Source organism: Syngnathus typhle, linkage group LG17, assembly GCF_033458585.1.
Source record: "Syngnathus typhle isolate RoL2023-S1 ecotype Sweden linkage group LG17, RoL_Styp_1.0, whole genome shotgun sequence".
NCBI classification, from domain to species: domain Eukaryota; kingdom Metazoa; phylum Chordata; class Actinopteri; order Syngnathiformes; family Syngnathidae; genus Syngnathus; species Syngnathus typhle.
In genome coordinates, this window is record NC_083754.1 from 693,687 (window position 1) to 712,105 (window position 18,419).

Below are 18,419 nucleotides of genomic sequence, written 5' to 3' on the forward strand. Positions count from 1 at the left end.
CCCCGGTAGGCCGGGCCGTCCAATGGAGAAAGCCCGGTAAGGAAAACAAACGGCTCCCAGGCTTCTGGGCCTTGTTCAACAGTGACGCGTTCGCTTGCTGTCGGGCATATTTACATATGCTACATGCAAAATATTAGAGTTGAAAGTATTTTGAACAATAAGTGGCTTTTTATTGTTCGAGCCGTCACACTGTGTGATGTCACCGTTCTTTTCGATGGCTTTACGATATGCATCAAAGGTTAGGAGATCGTCGTTAACATCTTGACTGCGGGCTCATGAAAGCAATATGTTGAAGCTCGTGTGTAACGCTTGATCAAGATTCCTAAATATATATTTCGGTGTTCTACAAATGAATACAAATGGAAAAGTACTAATGTGTACATTTATTCACATTACACCCTATGTCGCTAAGACATTAAACAGCCGTTGAGGTGTTTTGACCTCCTCGGGACCGTTTAGGCCTTTTTGAAGGTATGCGGTGCGCCAGCTCCGGGTTCTCCTCCCTGTTGGACGGGAAACGTTTTCAAAATGGGAAGGTCCACGATAAGGAGCCAAATACAAGTCTTCGCTAGATGAACTCACCTGAACCTCTTCAAGCTGTGTTCATAAACCTCTCTTTCCTTCAAAAATTCTTCTGTGTATTTTGTCTACATGGTGAAAAGGGAAAAGAAAATGTTCAGTTGGATTCAAACCCGAAGCATCTGGAACTTTACCTTATTTTGGTCAGGCAGCGCACGATATTTCGTGGTCAACATCTTTCTTATTTCCTCGTGGCTCATTTCCGGATGCAATTTTTCTAACTTGGGTTGAGTCTCCATGAAGAAGCGGAAGTACGGCGTCAGGGGCTTCTTGGGGAAATCCGGATGTTTCTGTCACAGGAGGAAAAGCAGGTCCCTGAATACTCTGGACTACTTGCCACCACATTTGATGCAGTTTATTTTGCCAAACCTGGGAGCTTCACTTTCGCATCGTAGCTTCTCTTTTAACTCGGCAAATTTGCAAGATTTTTCGTAGATGATGGCAAGTTGGTTGTAGATGATCAAGCTCGCATTCAAAAAGTGTGTTTATTTCCTACAGTAAGGTTGACAGTGCATCTCGTGTGCTCCATAAACTCCTAATTGAAGTGCATCATAGCCTTTTGCTTTCTTTTGTTCAGACAAAATAGGTAGGTCTTACCTTAACACTTTTTTCGACACTCCCTGACGAAGGCGGAAGTTGCTGCTGAAGCTGTCGAAATATAGTGTTATGGTAAGACCTACATATTTGTCTGAACAAAAGAAAACAAAAGGCTAGAAGTACTGAAGATATAATGAACACAATCCAACTATGAAGCGTATAATTATTCATGAAAAACAAAAGAACAAACAAGACGCTGTCATTGGTTACCTTTAGTCTCTTGCCTTTGTATGGGTTCTGGATGTAGTCCTGAGCTTCCAATATCACCTCCGTGAGAGTCCGAAATTTACGGATCTGTTGTAGTCAGGCAAAGTCGCACTCAATGAATTTGGTGCCTCTTCCAAAATATGGCACCAACCCTGGTGGCCTCACCTCTTTGGCGACCTCCAGCCACTTCAGCTTGCACATTTCGCCCGTGTAGGAGTTGAAGGCCAATTTGTCCCAGTCCAGGTGGGTCACTGACCTCTTGTACTTGGCCAGGTCCTTCTGCGGGAGTGCAGACTTCATGGACTCCAGCAATTGGGACACGTCGTCCTGGGGCCACACTGCAGCACAAAGTTTAATGACATATATTATGGCAACAAAGAAAGAGTTGGACAACTTCAAATGGGATGAGAATGGAGCCGACAAAGCACTACCTTGAGGTTGGGATGTTTCCTCCATCTTTCCATTCATTTGTGGGTGGTCCTTTATTTAGTCTGGAGAAATAAGTCAAATGAGTTTGTAGTTACTAACTACACCAATCTATATTTGAAGGCGTGGTCAATTCACCATCTGCAAACTCGCTGTATCTACTTATGACTAAATATATGTGAAATGGGTAATAATATCTTTTTAAAAATAATATACAATATAAGTCACTCTTCTAAGATGATCTTGACCTAAAATTGTGGAGTCGGTTTGGAGTACAAGCTATTAAAAATGATTTCTTTCGGAGTCCATTGGCTTGGTTCAGGGCATCGCAACAACAAAATGCAAACGAGTCATGAATCTAATACCACATGTTGTTCTCAACCTGATTCCAACGGCTTCTATTCATTACGGCGCCCCTAAACGTTGACACACACTGGCAATCTCAATCTTCGCGGTTAACAATGTTTTTTGTACATGCTTTTATGTGTGGTTTGATTCGAGAATGAACAAAAGTGCGGTATATTCTTCAGTGAGGCGTAACCGAGAGGCGCTTCCATGATGGCGGACCCTCGTGGTTCGTCGTGTCGGTGATGGCTCCAGCTAGTACAAGCTAGCCTGTTAGCTCGAAAAGCCCCAGCCGGGGGCGAACCAGCGACGCCAAAATTAAGCCGTAAATAATTTAACCTGTACAACGTTTGAACACCCAGAATTCAATTTCGTCCCGAATATTATGCCCAAAGTAGTGTTTAAAGTGACACATTAAAAGGACCACATTCCCGGAATGCGATATAACATTTAAGTTAGTAGCCGCTATGTTCAAAGAGGCTATGCTAACGTCGGAGAGCGCTAAAGTTCCGTGGCGCTACAAATGTGCTGGACGACCGCCATGCTTCCGAGCAAACCTACCGCGATAAGGTCCAAATGGCGGCCCGGGAAACGTAGGGAGGGGATATACGAGGCTTCTTTAAGTTGAGCCGAAAAGAGACTCCTAAATAGGCGGGTTCGCCGAGGCGCTTGGTGGTTCGGGGCTAGTCGGGAAGAGAGAAGGGGGTGAGAGAGAGAGGGCGGCGAGATACTAAACTAACATCCCTGACGGCTAACCGAGAGGGGCGGCTGGCGTTTCTGCAAACTGCCGCATGGAGGTCTTAGCGTGGAAAGTACCGAAAACTCCCCGAAAAAGATTACATCCAATGTGGCCGTGTACATTTCCACAAGTCAATTTCAACAACACGCACGTGTTACCTCCTAGCCTCGTGTCCACAAGTCTCTTCCCCCCAGCCGCAGAGGACAACAACTACGGCGGCTATGCCCGGCCAACCTCGTGTGTCCCCTTGGCCAACCTCGTGTGTCCCCGTTCCACTGCCCTATGTCGAATACAAAGGAGGGCCGTCGACCGATCGATCGCCTTTTTCACACGTATACAAATGCTACATTTACGGTGGTCAAATAGGCGAATTTCAGACACTCGTTCGTGGCGCAGTCGTGTTGTATTTGGGCCCGAGCGAGGGGTTGCTCGTCTTGGGCTTACCTCGCTGCTTCTCGGCGTCGTTGGAGAGGAAGAAGGGGAGGGTCGAACAATCATCGCCAGTACTGCGCCGTTTGTCCTCGGCTCCAGTCCCAGCAGAGATGATTGTTTCCCCGCCTACATCGCACTCGCAGCCCTCCATCCAGTCAACCGTTTGTCGGCGCCGAGGCGTCTTCCATTTTGTCGGACGGACCGACCCGACCCGGACCGGTGCCGGCCATCATGTCCGCTCCGCTGCCGATATTTGCAACGCTTTCCACACAACCGAACAAGCATCTGACAGCGAAAGTTCACAACCTCAAATCTCGAACTTTATATGGTTACATTTGTTTTTGGTTCATTAAAGTTGGTTTTTGTTGTTCTATGTCTAAGTGTTGCGTGTGTTATTAAGTGGACCTCGATACTTTTGCACGTTGAAGAGAATTGTCATTTTGTAAAGTGTCGCTGGCTGTTTGACAGCTTCTCCACTTTGTGTTTGTGGGCGGAACCGCGGCCGGCCGGCGGCCGGCCGGCGGCGGGCGGGCGGGCGAGCGATTGTGTTTGTGGGCGGAACTCCGTCCAATCGCGTAAGCCCGCTCAGCAAAACAAGCGGCTCCTAGGCGAACAGTGATGCGTTCGCTTGCTGTCGGGCATATTTACATATGCAATTTTTGGTGCTTTACAGTTGGAAAGATTCTTTTTGAGGGGCAAGTGGCGTTCGATTGCTCACACACAGTTCTTTTGACACGTTTACGAAGTGCATCAAAGGTCATGAGATCATTCATATCTTGACTGAAGGGTCATGAAAGCAATATGTCAACGCTAGTGTGTATCACTCGACCACTATTTCTAAAATCATTCCCATTTTTGTATTAAATATCGGTTAAATGAATAGAAATGGAAAAATACTAATAGTTGATTTATTCATGTTACACCCTATGTAAGTAAGAAGCAAAACGTACACTCATGTTCTCTTCCAAACGCTTTGTCAAAAGCGTTCATCCAATTCCGAAAAAAGCGCATATATCTGCATACAATGCTCAAATTGTGGAATTGACAAGAATACCTTGAAAATAAAGCACAAGGCAAAAATGTCATTGATGTTTGGGAATGATAAATATTCGGCTAACTTCAATGAAAAACAATGCATCAAATGCATTTTATATCACATGTCACAGGACAACACCTCTAACTTGCACACAAGAGAAAAAGAAACATCTACATCTAAAATAACAAATGCCACTGGTATCATTTGCAAAAATGAGGCGATAAAACTTGATATAGCGAGGTTTTTCTTCCTTCTGAATCACTGGCTCTACTTTGAAATGGAATTGGTCTTCTTCACTCACGGAAGAGGGGACTCGTTGTACGCATCCTCACCGACGTCCTCCTCAAACTTCACCTTAGCGTCGTCTGCATCCAGCTGCAACACCAAAGGACACATTTGTACACACAAGGTGGAAAATGCTTCAGGTCAAAGTACTTACACATTTCATTTCCATGGTGGAGAAGAGCCTGCCGGTCATGACCATGCGCAGTGGCACAGTGAGGAGCAGGATGAAGGGCAGCGCCAAGGAGAAGGGGCTCATTTTCACCACCCAAAGTAGGGCCAGACACACCAGCTGGATCAGCGTGAAAAGGTGCATCCGCATCGTCGACACCTACGCCCAAAACACGGTGGTGTGGATAAATGACAAGCGCTCCATTCCAATAAGACGGCGGCATCGGCGGCCTAGGCGCCCATCCAAATCAGGCAAATGCTAGCTCTCCAAAGTTCAACAGAGCGACTGCCATCCGTCTAACGTTGAAACAAAGAAGCTCGCTCGGTACCCTGGTGGCGTAGGCTTCGGACGGGTGGTATTTTTTGGGCGTGATCAGCAGAAGCATCCGGTCCCACATTTGAATGCCGCTCAGGGAAGTGACACCCATGTAGAGGAAGATTCCAAACAGGGCCGTCATGGGGATCAGCTTCAGTAAGGGCTCCATGTAGATAGAGACGCCTGAAACACAACACCTTGTGGATAAGCTTCCGTTTGGCTGTGTTTGTTTGTGTATGTGTGTGAGACGCCTTCCTTCCTTCCTTCCTGCCTTCCTTCCTGCCTTCCTTCCTGCCTTCCTTCCTTCCTGCCTTCCTTCCTGCCTTCCTTCCTGCCTTCCTTCCTTCCTTCCTTCCTTCCTTCCTTCCTTCCTTCCTTCCTTCCTTCCTTCCTTCCTTCCTTCCTTCCTTCCTTCCTTCCTTCCTTCCTTCCTTCCTTCCTTGACTTACCAACCAAGAGGGCCACCAGAATGCCGCTGATCCGTTGCTCCAGCACCTTTTCGATTTCCGGTTTGGGCCCCTTGGACATGACGGTGAGAGCGTTGGCATGCGTGACGGAGCGCACCGTGGCGGCGCTCAGCCACGGAACCCCAAATACGGAGGAGACGGCCCCCATGACCACCAGGAGGAGCAGGTCAAAATGAAAACCGGAGCCTTTGACCATCTTTCTTTCCGGCTTGCTAACAATCAGCCTAAAGGAGGAAAACATGGCATGTGAACAACAACAAGAAGAAGAGAAACGTTGCTATCGTCAGGAAAGGTGTTTGTTTCCATGCTCACTCACGTGGTAATCTGAGACTCGAGGAAGATGAGGATAAAGACTAGCAGCGCTGGGACAGCGGAGGCGGCCATCATCCAGATGGGGAAGTCCCCGTTCTTTCCCATAGGGCTGATGAACCAGCCACGGGCGTCAGGGTTGGTCACCTGGATACCATTTGGTACCACCAGTTTCTGCAAGAGAGCCATGTCACTTCCGCAATGACAAATGCTAAACGACATTCTGATGACACCATTATACTGCTAGCTTGCCTGAGTGTAAGTCCCGCCAACGCTGAGATCCACAGCCACCATGGTAAAGATAGCAATGGGGACCCCGAAATCTCCAATCAGCCGTCGCAGCTGCGATAAGACCGAGGGGGTCAGGGATGGCACATCTTCATCGGGGGCCGAGCCGCTCGGCCCGGTGACTTACCCAACCGGGCAGGAAAGTGCCGTTTTTGAACTGGCGCAGGAAGTAGGCGATGAAAAAGCAGCCCAACATGAGGCACAGGGACAACAGCGCCGTGTTGGCAAAGGGACCCTGGAGTGGCACGGGCTGGACCGCAACGGTCCCGTTGGAAGTCACATTGTAGATAGTGTCAAAGGGCCTCTCCAGGGTATCGTTCAGTCTTCTGTAGTTGAGTTTCAAAGGATGGGCCTTGAAGATCTGCGCAGGAAGGAGACGGCGTCAGTCTGGAAGCGTCAAAGCTTTCCTACAAAAGGATGGCGAGTTCAAGGCGGAAACCTTAATGAGTTTACTGAAGGTCTCGTAGATGAAGATGAGCGAGATGAGGATGGAGAAGATTTCCTGGGTGAAGCGGGAGATGTAGCGCACCAGGAAGCTGCCCTCCACCGCCACAATGATCACCACAATCACGATGAGCCACATGCCCACCCAGATACGACCCACTAAGTACTCCATGCCCTGGGATTTGCAAAACTAAGCCACGCACGGGATGGAGACAGGAAACATGCATGAGGTTGAGGCCCAAACAAGCAGCGATGGCGGTGGCGGCGGCGGCGGCACCGGTGACACGTACGGCGAAGAAGGCCTCCTCGAAGAGCAGCAGCGGTCCGGAAAAACCAAGCACCAGGACGGGCTGCGCGGCGAAGATGCAGAAGATGATGCCCTGGATGCTTGTGGAGATCATCAGCTCAGACACACCCATCATCTTCTCTGATTTGTCGGCTAAGACAAAGAAGAATTGTTAAAGACTCTGGAAGGTCAATTCAGAAAATCAAGTCAACTTGAACGTGTCGCTAATTGTCCGGGGGGGGGGGGGGGGTGCTGACTGACTGACTGACTGACTGACAGCCATCCAGCCAGCCAGCCAGCCAGCCAGCCAGCCATCCATCCATCCATCCATCCATCCATCCATCCATCCATCCATCCATCCATCCATCCATCCAGTCCGTCCTACCTAAAAGTCCTCCAAAGGTGATGGCTGGCGACAGGGCGGCAAAGTAGATGAAAATGATGGCGGCCATGACCTGAGGGTTGAGGGCATCCGTGTAGTCGCTGATGTAGTGGCGGTAGCGACGCCTGATGTCTTTGACCATGCCGCCAAAAGGATAGCCCGTGCGGGCCAGAGGGTCCTCTCTCGCCGGCTCCGGCGCTTTTGTCACTGAAGGCATCCGTCCGACCGTCAGGCAAATTCTTCATTTGGGTCTGGTTTGACTCGGTGGGCTTACCGCTAATCCTGGCACCGAAGGCCAGACGGTTGTCGCTGGGGCGGAGTCTCTCCCGCAGCATCTTCTTCTGGAACTGGATGACGGGCGCCAGCATCCCCACTTCTTGGATGTCCGTGGGAGGGATGACGATGCTGCAGTCCATGAAGTCGGCGATGGCGTTGGTCAGGTCCTGCTCGCTCTGTGCCAGGAAAGCTTCCAGACAGAACACCTGGCGCAGAGAAGGTGATGTGGACCTGCGCTTCTGCTCTCCGTTCTCTCCACCTTGTGGCTTTTCTTACCCAGTCGGCCATTAGAGCGCCCATGGCGCGACCGCTCTCACTGTAGTCCAGGCCGCTTTGGCTCGGGCCAACCAGGAGGAAGACGAAGCGCACGGGGACGGAACATTCCAGCGCCGACTCCATGGGCACCGAGTCTCGAAGCCGAACGAAAGCCACCACCGGCTTCTCCAGAAGATCCAGGGCACCTTGGGGAGCCATTCTTTTGGTTCTTGCTCGACGGTTGGAATATTTCAATGTGGCGTGGTGATTGATACCTGAGAGGACGATGGAGGCCTCCATGTTGTCAGAGCCGCCGTCCCTCTGCAAAACGACAAGAGAAAAGGCGTTGGGTGTGCGTGCGTGCGATTCCGGCTGGCGGGCCGCCAAAATGAGCACTACCTTGGTGGAAACGGAAAAGGTCTGCATTTGGATGTCTCCCGAGGGGGTGAGCGTAGGTCTGTCGGACTGACTGGAGGCCAAAACACAAACGAGGCACTCATTTGCGATGGGTGCGTTCAAAGTTGTACGGAAAGATGGATTGGCTTACCTGCGGCGCATGAGAAGCGCTCTGAGCAGAGCATCCCGATCGCTAGCTCGGATCTCGCTCTTGTCGACCAGCGCGTCCACCACCTTCTCGGCTATGCCTGACAAACTGCTGACGTCCAGGTCAAAGAGGACAGCGCCTGGCGTGTCATTTAAGAGCACTTTGAGTTCAAGTACAAGCGAGTTCACTTTTAGGACACAACCTACTTAAAGAATATTTGCATGGATTTCAAAGATTGATGGCGTAACATCAGCCCCTCAGATAGGAAGCTTTTCTTCCTGATCCGCAGTCACCTGTGCTCATGGTCTTGCGTAGCTGGATGAGACTCTTGAAGGTCAGGTAGGATGTGTGCGAAGGACCCCACTTCCCGGTGGCGGCGTCAAAGTTCTCCTCGAAGCCCACCCAGCGGCCCGTCTCCTGCCAGGTGTTTCCCTGGAGCTCGTTGAGTTCCACGTAGGCCTGCGGCCGGCCCAGAGGCTCCCGTTGGTGCGTGCGTGCGTTCAAGTTGGCATGGTCTTAGGACGAGAGACTGACCTGAGCGTCGCCTCTGGTGGTGGCGTTGGTGTTCAGGTTGAGGTTGAGGTTGAGGTTGAGCTTGGCTGAAGGAACCACATGGAATTTGAAACAAAAAGTCCCTCACTCCAGAGCGGTGAGAGAAGCCTACCTCCTGAAGCTCCAGGAGGGATGGATGTTTCCAAGGGTGCGTCGTCATCTTCTTTCCTCCCGTTCTCCAGACTGCACAGATCACTGCGCTCCGCCAGAGTCCTCCTGGTGTGCAAAATGGAAACATGCATTGATTGATTTGTCAAGCCTATTGTAGTCCACATGTTTGTCCAATAATGTACTGTAAGTCTCATTGTGTCAAGATGCTGCAATTCTGTGTCAAGACGCTGCAATTCTGTCTCTGGCCACACGGGGGCAGACGCTATCTGTCCTCAAGCTGAAACGGAGGTGCTTCAATATTGTCACCACAAGAGGGCGACAAATGTCACACTACCTTCCAGTGGTCAATTGTGAGGACTAGTAGCGTTGATTGGTCACTGGCCCATTCCCATTTGCAACGCTATTTGCTTCTGTTCCCTTTCCCTTATGTACTACGTATGTATATTGACATACAGTCTTACTTTATGGAATGTTTGAATTGAATGAAGAATGCATGTTTGAATTGAATAAAGAATGAATGTTTGGTTAGCATGACTAAAGACCGGAGGGACTCACATTCTCAGCGGGGAAGGGAGGAAGGCGGAATCACGCTCTTCATAGGACACGTCACTGTCCTGCACGGGATGAGAAAGGATTTCATGAAGGCGGAGGTGCTTGAAATTTGGCACATCAAATGGATTTCCACATGAAATGGACCGACCTCGTCGTAAGCCAATCGGTTATCCATTGCTGCTTTCTGGGTTGACACTCTCAGCTACCTTTGGAGGGCAAATTCAGGTTAGACATGGAAGATGAGCGGTAAACCAGAGGGGAGCTGTGACTGGAACATGAAGTCCAATTTGATGTGCAGATCTGTCCTGGCTCCAGACAGATAATGGAGCGACCGACCGAGCGACCGTTAAGAAGAACCAAGACGCTTCTTCTATCTTGGAGTCGCACCCGCTTGTCTGCGCTCTCCCGCAAAGGGACATGATTGCAGAGAAAAAACGACGATGCTCAAAAAAGTAAAGTGGTGGGTTCCTACCCATTGAGCCGAACAGTGGCTTTACAATGAACACCAAAAGGCAATCTTTGGTCGCTTAGACTTGAAACTTGGTGATTTCCCAACAAACCAAGACCCTTTGACTGCCTGCAGCGCACACACACGCACACGTTTGAGTTCGGAGTAGTTCTCCAGACTACGGGCCCTAACGGTTCGGAATGACCCGTTCGGCACTTTGCCTTTTGGACCATGGCTAAGTGTTGTATCGAGTTAGCGTCATCGACTAAATCAGAAAGTAGAAATAAAAAGGAGGTGGACCCAGGTCCAGAGTAGACCACACCCCTACCTGCGTGCCTTGTGTCCGGCCGGCCGGCAGCTGTCGGCAAATTACTTGTGAAAATGAGTTGCGAGCGAGCGAGCGAGCGTGGCGAGACCCTACGGCGAAGAGCGGGAACACCCAAAAGCAAAAAGTACGTCAAAGTGCTGAAAGTGCCGTACCCCAAAGGTGGTCCCGTTGCCTGGCGACCGCACAAGGTTGCTGTAGATAAGGCGCACCGGCGCTATCATTCAGGGACACCTTGGCGTGGGGATATCCCAGCCCTAGTTGGACTACTCCGCCCTCAGCCAACATGGCCGACGGACGGCCGGCCGGCGCTGCCTCCCCATGCCGCCCGCCGGGGTCATTGCTGCCGGAGGGGCACAAGAGGGGGCAAACAGGGGGGTAGAAAAGGGGCATCCATCGCATGGTGTCAGAATGCGTCATCTTGTTGACATCTTGGGGATTCCCCCCAAATTTAGAAAAGAGTTTGGCTCAGAAGCCTGAAGAACGCGCAAGTTTGGGTTCAACTAGTCGACTAGGCTTAGGCACCAAGACTTACAGACTATGGTCTTACATGCTTCATCCTGAAGAATTCCTTCAGTTTAACATCTGTGAAGACTTCTTTAAAGATCTTAGAACTTGTTTTCACAGAACTTGCACAAACAAGTCTTTGCTCTCTCTATGTCCTCTTATTAGTCTCTCAAAGACATCAACCTGGAGAAAATGTGAGGACTTTTTACAAAGCATGAACAGAAAAGTCATGATTCGCAGACAGCAAAGAGAGAGAGACGGGGGGGGGGGGGGGGAGATGATGAAGCCACCGCATGCGTGAACTTCAGGCTCGTTATCATCAATTTTAGCCAGCTATCTGCTGACTCCACGCACGCAACATCCAGACACGCCCTGAGCCTGCAAAAACACACTATGGTTAAAGTCAGCATTCATATCTTGGAAATTCAATTTGATTGTCACCGTGCAAGTAAATGACTTGTCGTGTGCTGCTAAACAAGCAACTGCGTCAAAAGTTGCTTTACACAGCAAGTTCTAGTTTAATAAATGCATATTTTTCATCATTTCTAATAAGACGTAATAAGAAGTTATTTAGGTGCATCTATTCTAATCTTGAATATATGACAAAAGACAGATCGTACCATTTGTTTTTTAATTGATTTACATTTGAGACTTTTCGTTTTCTCATTTTAAATTTTAATTCCACCAAAGTCAGTCTGGACAAGCTCCAGCTCACATAAAAAGAACTGCTATAGAAAATAGATGATTGTTTTTTATTTGACAGAATTCATGCAATTTCTATATGGTTGGTCTTTGAGATATAATACAAATTTGTATGTACGATATTTGTAAAGGAATGGACAAATGATCTTAGTTTGCTTTTGTTCTAAACGGACAACATAAACCCCAATACAAAAATGGTTCTTTAAGCATTTATTTGCATATACATGGTCAGAATACAAAAAAGGTTGAGCATTTGTTGGTCTTGCATTTTTTCAGCACTATATATTTAAACATCTAATCCAGTTTGCGATTATATATATATTTTTGTATTCAATTCTTCAGTCCTCGTTAGTTTCCAAGTAAATGCAGTTTCCTTTTTTTCACGTCATACGTGGAAAAGATGAAAAAAAACAAAAACAAGATACTGGTGCTTAGGCAAAAAGACTAATCTTCAATCTAACCTTGAGAAAACAAAAGCACAAACAACCTACACTAGGCATACAGTATTTGACAACCTAGCGCCCCCTAGCGTGAACATCGGACCTTACTAATACACCGTGTCATAGTGTTACACCGAGTCAGTCGAAGCTCTGATGTTCACTGATAAACGGGTAAGAGCCAGAATCGTTTGTCACGTTGGGGACCCAGTTCTCCCTGGCTCCTGTTGCTGGGATGCCCAACTAGGGAAAACATGGTTCAATTGGGAACAATGGTTCAAGGCTGGCCCTGACACAAATGATTTCATTTCATTCAAGCAATCCAATGCAAAGAGCTAAGCAAGCACAGTATCTATCTCTCCATAAACCGTTGTTGGGGGGAAAAAGGATTTCGGTTCCTGACTTCTTCTTACTGACCTTGCTTTCTAAGAATACAAAACCTGCCGTCCCCGTCGAGCACTCCTGACGAGCTGCAGAACCGCCGGGCGTGAGGTCATCGTAACGCAGCCGCGTGGCTTATTTTCAGGCAGCGCTAGTCATTCGTAGTCCGGCGGTTGGTTCGGCGTCAAGAGTGAACGAGGCGGAGCGGGCTGCGCTTTCCCCGACTGCTGCCTTGCTCCGAGGTTTCCCGAAGAAGGGCAGCATTGGGGGAAAGCCAGGTTTTAGACGGCGGGCTGCACCACTTGCTTTACATGATGACGCACGGCGCGCGGCTCTTGGTGATCTTCGCCAGAGCTTGGCCTTTCTGAGCTTTCTGGATGATTTCCATTACCTGGAAAAATGCAGGATTTCATCGTTAAAGAGTGACGGACGGACCTTTTCACATTCTTTTGCTTTTCTTCCTGAGGGAGTGCTTTGCAGCGTGCATTGCGGTTCTCTTTGGCACGTCATGTGACCGACCCACTGCTGATTGATCCCCGGGACACAACAAAAGGTTCACGCTTGCCTTTCTACGTACGGATTAGGAGTGTTTGTAAACAACTAGGACTCATTTTTATTTGAGTGATGTCTTTACATCGTTGATACGCGACATCGCATCCAGTCTTCCGCATTTCCGTCCGTCTACTTCGGGTTACGTTAATGTAGTCGGGCGGGATCACGCATGCGTAGAAAAAAAGGGGCATCAAACTCCTTCCATCATCCATCCTCATGGGTGGCATCAAACTCCTTCCATCATCCATCCTCATATGGGTGGCATCAAACTCCTTCCATCATCCATCCTCATATGGGTGGCATCAAACTCCTTCCATCATCCATCCTCATATGGGTGTCATCAAACTCCTTCCATCATCCATCCTCATACGGGTGGCATCAGAGTACTTCCATCATCCATCCTCATACGGGTGGCATCAGAGTACTTACATCATCCTCATAGGGGAATCCTCCCAGCTCGAGCTTGGAGAAAACCAGCTGCCCGTTGATCTCAATCTCAAAGCTGGCTGTGAATGAGAAGGTGCAGCACCTGTTATTCATCTCTCGTGACAGCCGTCAGACGATTGTGCTATTTCATCCTATTTACCTCTCCGGCCCACGAAGCCCGACACATCCGCATCAGGAAACTCACCCTTGACGACCTGGGCGAGCTCCCGATAACGGGGCTCGTAGCCTCAGTTGCCGCTGGAAGTGATGAAGCAAAGCGAAGCAAAGCAAAGCAATTCGGTTAGCTTAACAGTTAGCCACGCACGCACAACATTATCCTTCGCCTTCTACATTTGAGCAACAAGACCGAAAACAAAAAGAGTGCGATCCTCGCTTACCAGTATTCCACTCGTATTGTCACCACTCCCATTTTTGACTTCGGTGTGGTTGTTGAGCTCGTTCCAACGCAGAAAAGCACAAGTTAGACGAGGAGCGGCCGCTTAGCTTCTTCTTATACTCTCTCTATGTGTTACCCAACGAGGGAGGGAGGGAGGGAGGAGGGAGGGAGGGAGGTAGGGAGGGCGGAGCAGACGCGTCGCCGAGGTCACGCGAGAGAAAGCGAGAGCGAGTCACCTTCTTTGACCCGTTTCTTACGTTTATTTGGCGTTTCAAAGGGAGAAAGAAAGAAAGAAAGAAAGAAAGAAAGAAAGAAAGAAAGAAAGAAAGAAAGAAAGAAAGAAAGAAAGAAAGAAAGACGCAGGTTTTTATATTTGACCAAACTTTCTCCTTTCAAAAGCACATTAAGAATATAACCAGAATTGCGTTTTTTCACCTTCGTAATATTGCAAAGATTCGTCCGATCCTCTCGACCGGTGATGCGGAAACTATTATACATGCGTTCGTCACGTCGCGCCTGGACTACTGTAATGTACTATTTTCGGGTCTTCCTAAGTCCCGCATCAAAAGTCTACAGTTAGTACAAAATGCCGCTGCAAGGCTGCTCTCTCGGACAAGAAAATTTGATCACATTACCCCAATACTAGCCAACTTACATTGGCTTCCGGTCCATTTAAGATGTGACTTCAAGGTTCTTCTATTAACCTATAAATCGCTGCATGGCTTAGCGCCTTCATATCTCGTCGACCTAGTTGTTCCTTATGTTCCGTCTCGTAACCTTCGTTCGCAAAACGCTACCCTTTTAGCGACACCGAGGGCTAAGAAAATGTCTGCAGGCTCTAGAGCATTTTCTATTCGGGCTCCAGAGCTTTGGAATGCCCTACCAATGGATATTAGGACTGCTACCTCAGTAGAAACATTTAAGACACGTTTAAAGACACATTTCTATGACATGGCCTTTAACTAACCTGTAGTGGCCGATTCGGCTGGAGTTTGTTTTCTCTCCCTCTCCACCCCCTCCCTCCCCCCTCCCCGGCCGGGGAGGTGGTTAGGTGGTACCCATGCTGACAGCGGCTATCTGGATTCTCGTGGCCAATTCAGGATAGGGGAACTGCAGCTCAACCTCCTCGAAGAGCACTGCCAGGACAATTGAGGGCTCCTTTCGGCAGCCCTCTGCTGTGACATGGAGATCCACTTTTTATTTAATTGATTTTCATGTTGTATCATTTGTGCCCTCTCTGCATCCATTTCAACCTGGTGATCCTGAAAGGGGGATCCTTCCATCTGTGGTCCCTTCTCAAGGTTTCTCATTTTCCCCCTGCTAGGGGTTTTTAAGTTTTTCCTTGCCCTTTTGGGAGCTTAAGATCAGGGGATGCTTTGAGAATAATTGTCAATTTCTGTCTATGTGAAGCCCTTTGAGACTGCTTGTGATTTAGGGCTATACAAATAAACTTGACTTGACTTGACTTGACAGGTGCTTTTCTTCGCTAATGGACAAAAGCAACTCGGATAGCATTGGCACCAGCTCACAATCACACGTCACTCTCGCGATATGGAGCTTCAGGGAACTACAATGACCACTGGTAGCGTAGGCCATCAATGTGAGAATGATTAAGAACAGATGAAAGAAGAGAAAGAATACAAGTTGGATTTTTGCATTGAGACGTTTCGAATATTTCGTCAACGTATTGCCTCAACGAAACCACCGTTGTTTTAGGCATGAACGTATTTCTCCACCAGGGGGTGCTGTTGAATAAGGAACAACGGTCGACAACAAGTCGGTGAACAACGTAATCAAATATGGCACGAGTTATTACAAAGACAGCTGGCATCCATTTACAAGTTTTACAGCTTTCATTTGGGATTGTGGGAATATACATTTGAAACCACACACTAAAGGATAAAAAAAAAAAAAAACAACAACCTAAAATACTGCATCTTTTTTTCCAGACTAATGTATTGTAAATTGAGGATTGATGACAATACGACTCTTCTATAATTTCAACTTCAGGAAATGGTATCGGGGACCTCCCACGGATTAAATACATGTCTTGCATTCATAAACTACTTTCAATTCTTCAATAACAACATAACAAAATACAGCCGCTACTTTTCCAAGTGAAGAGTGTTTTAGCAAGGCTAAGCAACAAAATGGAAGACATTTTCCATGATGGCTTGACTATCATCACAGAAAAGTAGAGATGCAGCTCACAAACTGACACAGTCATCATCACAGTGTCATTCGCCATCATTGGGCCATCTTGTCTCCCCGCATTCCCATTGTCCCTGAAGGTGTCTCTCGGTTGCCCTTAAATCACATCACAGTGCCTGCAGCAAATGGAGGAGGCCTCCATCAACCTCCCATCCATCGTCTCCCTGCTACTAATGTGTCTCCGTTAAAAAGCAGCAGCAGCAGCAGCACCAGCAGCAGCAGCAGCAGCAGCAGCAGCAGCAGCAGCAGCAAGCTTCCCAATCCCTTCAGTACTTGCCCCCTGGACATTGAACAGCCCTGAACAGCAGTCGACAAGAGATTGCTCCGTGTGAGTATACAAAGGAAGTCGGCCGTGTCGGTTTGAAGCAGCCGTATTGGTGAATTCCAATCCAGAGCCAGTACTTGACGAACTCCTGCACCGTAATTAACCCTGATGAGTATGAGGCCGCTCATTGCAGCTGGAGGGGAGACCAGAATAAAGCCAGCAGTCGAAAAAAAGCAAGTTGACTTATCACGAACGGGAATGCTAATTTGGGAACCATTTCTCTGGAATGCTGGGCCGATGCTTTGAATTCCGAGCGCCGGCCGCGCGTAGACTTGATGATGGTGTCACAAGTCAATGGGCTGGCTCCATTTGTTATCGGCACCTGGCGTCGCAACACAAAACACAACTTCCCAAATTCACGTCAATCCGTGAAAGGGAAAAAGACTCAAGGGCAAAGTTCAGGAAACAATTAGGTGAAATAAGCCAACGGCGGCGTGCACGCCGCGCACTAAGTCATTATGTTGACAGGCGGAAGGAAGCACGGCAATGTTGCTGAGCCAGCAATTTACCCTTGGCAAGTCACTTTTAATGACTTGGCAGAGGTCTGAATTGTTTGTTTGCAGTCCTTTCGAAGATAACGCTAGCTGTGTGGTGGCTATGGTGTTAGATGGTCTATGGTCAGATTCCTATCAAAAACTAATAAATAGGTGAATTTCCATTTGTGGGAATATTCAAATGCGTATTATGTCTTGACTGGATAGTTCCTCAATATTTTACGACGGCAGTAATACAAAATCACTTGACAAGATTTCCCACTGGGTGGGGAAGTCAACTTTCGACCTGGCTCGAGCGTGGTTCAAAGTTCAAAGAGTCAGGGGGAATAAAGAAAAGGTCTGTTTAGAATCAACGTGAAATACGGCGAGAAAGACTATCCGCATCATCATTCTACAATAGGAGCTGATTCATGGCGGGCTTCCATTGCGTCTTCTTTGAAGGCCTGACACCCGAGCTCAGCATTGAGGAGCAAAGATGCCCCGTCAGGAATCGAATCTCTTGCCACCCCTCTACGCGTCTGGCTAACATCCTCGCAGCTTGTGACGCGGACGCTTGATATTCATTTTGCACGGATGAGCGCGTCTGTCAATAGCGGGAAGCGTAACTCTGTCTTCCAGACCGGCGTAACCATTGGCAGGTGAAGCTCCCCTCTTGGCCCGTGCTTCAATCCCCTGGCGGCGCGCCGTGCAATGCGTGCTGGCTGGCTGGCTGGCTGCAAGCAAAGGAGAAGAAATGGCTGTGTTCCATTAGTGTGAATTTGCAAACGGCAGCAGGTGAAGACGGTCTGCAAAGACATGTGTACTTTATATTCACCTTGTGATCATGAACACATTTCTTGGAATTCTTCAGCTCTGATGTTGCAATCCAATGCATTTTTGTGTCTGTTGTAAGACATTTCATCGTCTGGAGTTCATATGGATTTGATGAACTAAGTGTCATCGGTATCTGCTGTTGTCGCATTCATTCGATTTATTCAATGTATATATTTGGATGAATGTAATTACTTGAGTGAGTATTACATTTATGGGGAATGATCATTTTCATTAAATAATCAGAATGGCATTTTATTGGTTTGATTTTTATTCTGAGCGTATTACTCTTGGCATGACAGCATCCTAAAGACGTCATTCATTCATTGTTACTTTAAAATAACACAGAAGTAAAGAAATACTTTGCTTTTTACTGTAATTGCTCTTTTTACATCTGTACTTGTATATAATTATAGAGCGAGTGCATACAGTTCAAAAAGGGACTTGACAAAACGGTGAATGAACTCATGATCGTCTCCCTCTCGTGGCCGGAGACGGTACTAAACCGTACATCAATCAATGACGAAGTCAACTAGGCAGAATATGCACAACACACGCTGGCTGGCTGGCTGGCTGCACGCAATACAACAAATCCAGATGATTTTTTCCCCAGCCCACACTAGTACAGTACGAGGTTCTGTGTATGGACATGCCTCTTTACAGTTTTGCATCTTCTAGTCACAATGCCATCATTCTCATTTGCATGCAAGTTGAAAAGTCTAACTTGTCAAGTCATAACTCGAGTAAATATTGCAAGCGTGCAAATCAGCTCTCGGCTCCGTTTGTAAGCGACATGCGTGTGCGTGTC

At 48.0% G+C, this 18,419-nt stretch overlaps 2 protein-coding genes and 1 pseudogene across 4 annotated transcripts; all 3 read right to left on the reverse strand.

The window, feature by feature from the left end:
- Window positions 1-365: 365 nt before the first annotated feature.
- LOC133170666 (nucleolar transcription factor 1-like) lies at window positions 366-3,561 on the reverse strand (annotated as a pseudogene).
- Window positions 3,562-4,219: 658 nt separating this feature from the next.
- slc4a1a (solute carrier family 4 member 1a (Diego blood group)) lies at window positions 4,220-10,664 on the reverse strand. Of its 3 annotated transcripts, none has more exons than XM_061303740.1 (21): window positions 10,525-10,664; window positions 9,745-9,802; window positions 9,600-9,658; window positions 9,046-9,149; window positions 8,916-8,980; window positions 8,675-8,840; window positions 8,385-8,520; window positions 8,237-8,306; window positions 8,113-8,158; window positions 7,859-8,043; window positions 7,581-7,788; window positions 7,310-7,513; window positions 6,929-7,077; window positions 6,634-6,828; window positions 6,322-6,555; window positions 6,159-6,248; window positions 5,914-6,080; window positions 5,580-5,821; window positions 5,144-5,313; window positions 4,801-4,974; window positions 4,220-4,736 (listed from the first exon to the last, which is right to left on the reverse strand). In XM_061303740.1, exons 2-21 carry the CDS (start codon window positions 9,769-9,771, stop codon window positions 4,659-4,661), a joined length of 2,769 nt encoding a protein of 922 aa, XP_061159724.1. In that variant the 5' UTR covers window positions 9,772-9,802; window positions 10,525-10,664; the 3' UTR covers window positions 4,220-4,658. The 3 variants fall into 3 exon arrangements, with proteins under 3 accessions (XP_061159724.1, XP_061159723.1, XP_061159725.1); XM_061303739.1 differs by lacking the exon at window positions 10,525-10,664 and adding an exon at window positions 10,373-10,515; XM_061303741.1 differs by lacking the exon at window positions 10,525-10,664 and adding an exon at window positions 10,381-10,447.
- Window positions 10,665-11,773: 1,109 nt separating this feature from the next.
- On the reverse strand, window positions 11,774-13,934 carry selenow2a (selenoprotein W, 2a). Its single transcript, XM_061303192.1, has 4 exons — window positions 13,773-13,934; window positions 13,535-13,632; window positions 13,378-13,454; window positions 11,774-12,787 (listed from the first exon to the last, which is right to left on the reverse strand). Exons 1-4 carry the CDS (start codon window positions 13,802-13,804, stop codon window positions 12,704-12,706), a joined length of 291 nt encoding a protein of 96 aa, XP_061159176.1. The 5' UTR covers window positions 13,805-13,934; the 3' UTR covers window positions 11,774-12,703.
- Window positions 13,935-18,419: the final 4,485 nt, after the last annotated feature.

What these genes read in the sequence shown, in the direction of transcription:
- slc4a1a (XM_061303740.1), bottom strand. Translation starts at nt 9,771, where the DNA reads ATGGATAACCGATTGGCTTACGACGAG. An exon ending in CACCTTTGGAGGACTTTTAG is followed by an intron (nt 7,078 to 7,309) that starts GTAGGACGGACT and finishes TCTTTGTCTTAG; the next exon opens with CCGACAAATCAGAGAAGATG. An exon ending in CCACCATGGAAATGAAATGT is followed by an intron (nt 4,737 to 4,800) that starts GTAAGTACTTTG and finishes TTGGTGTTGCAG; the next exon opens with CTGGATGCAGACGACGCTAA.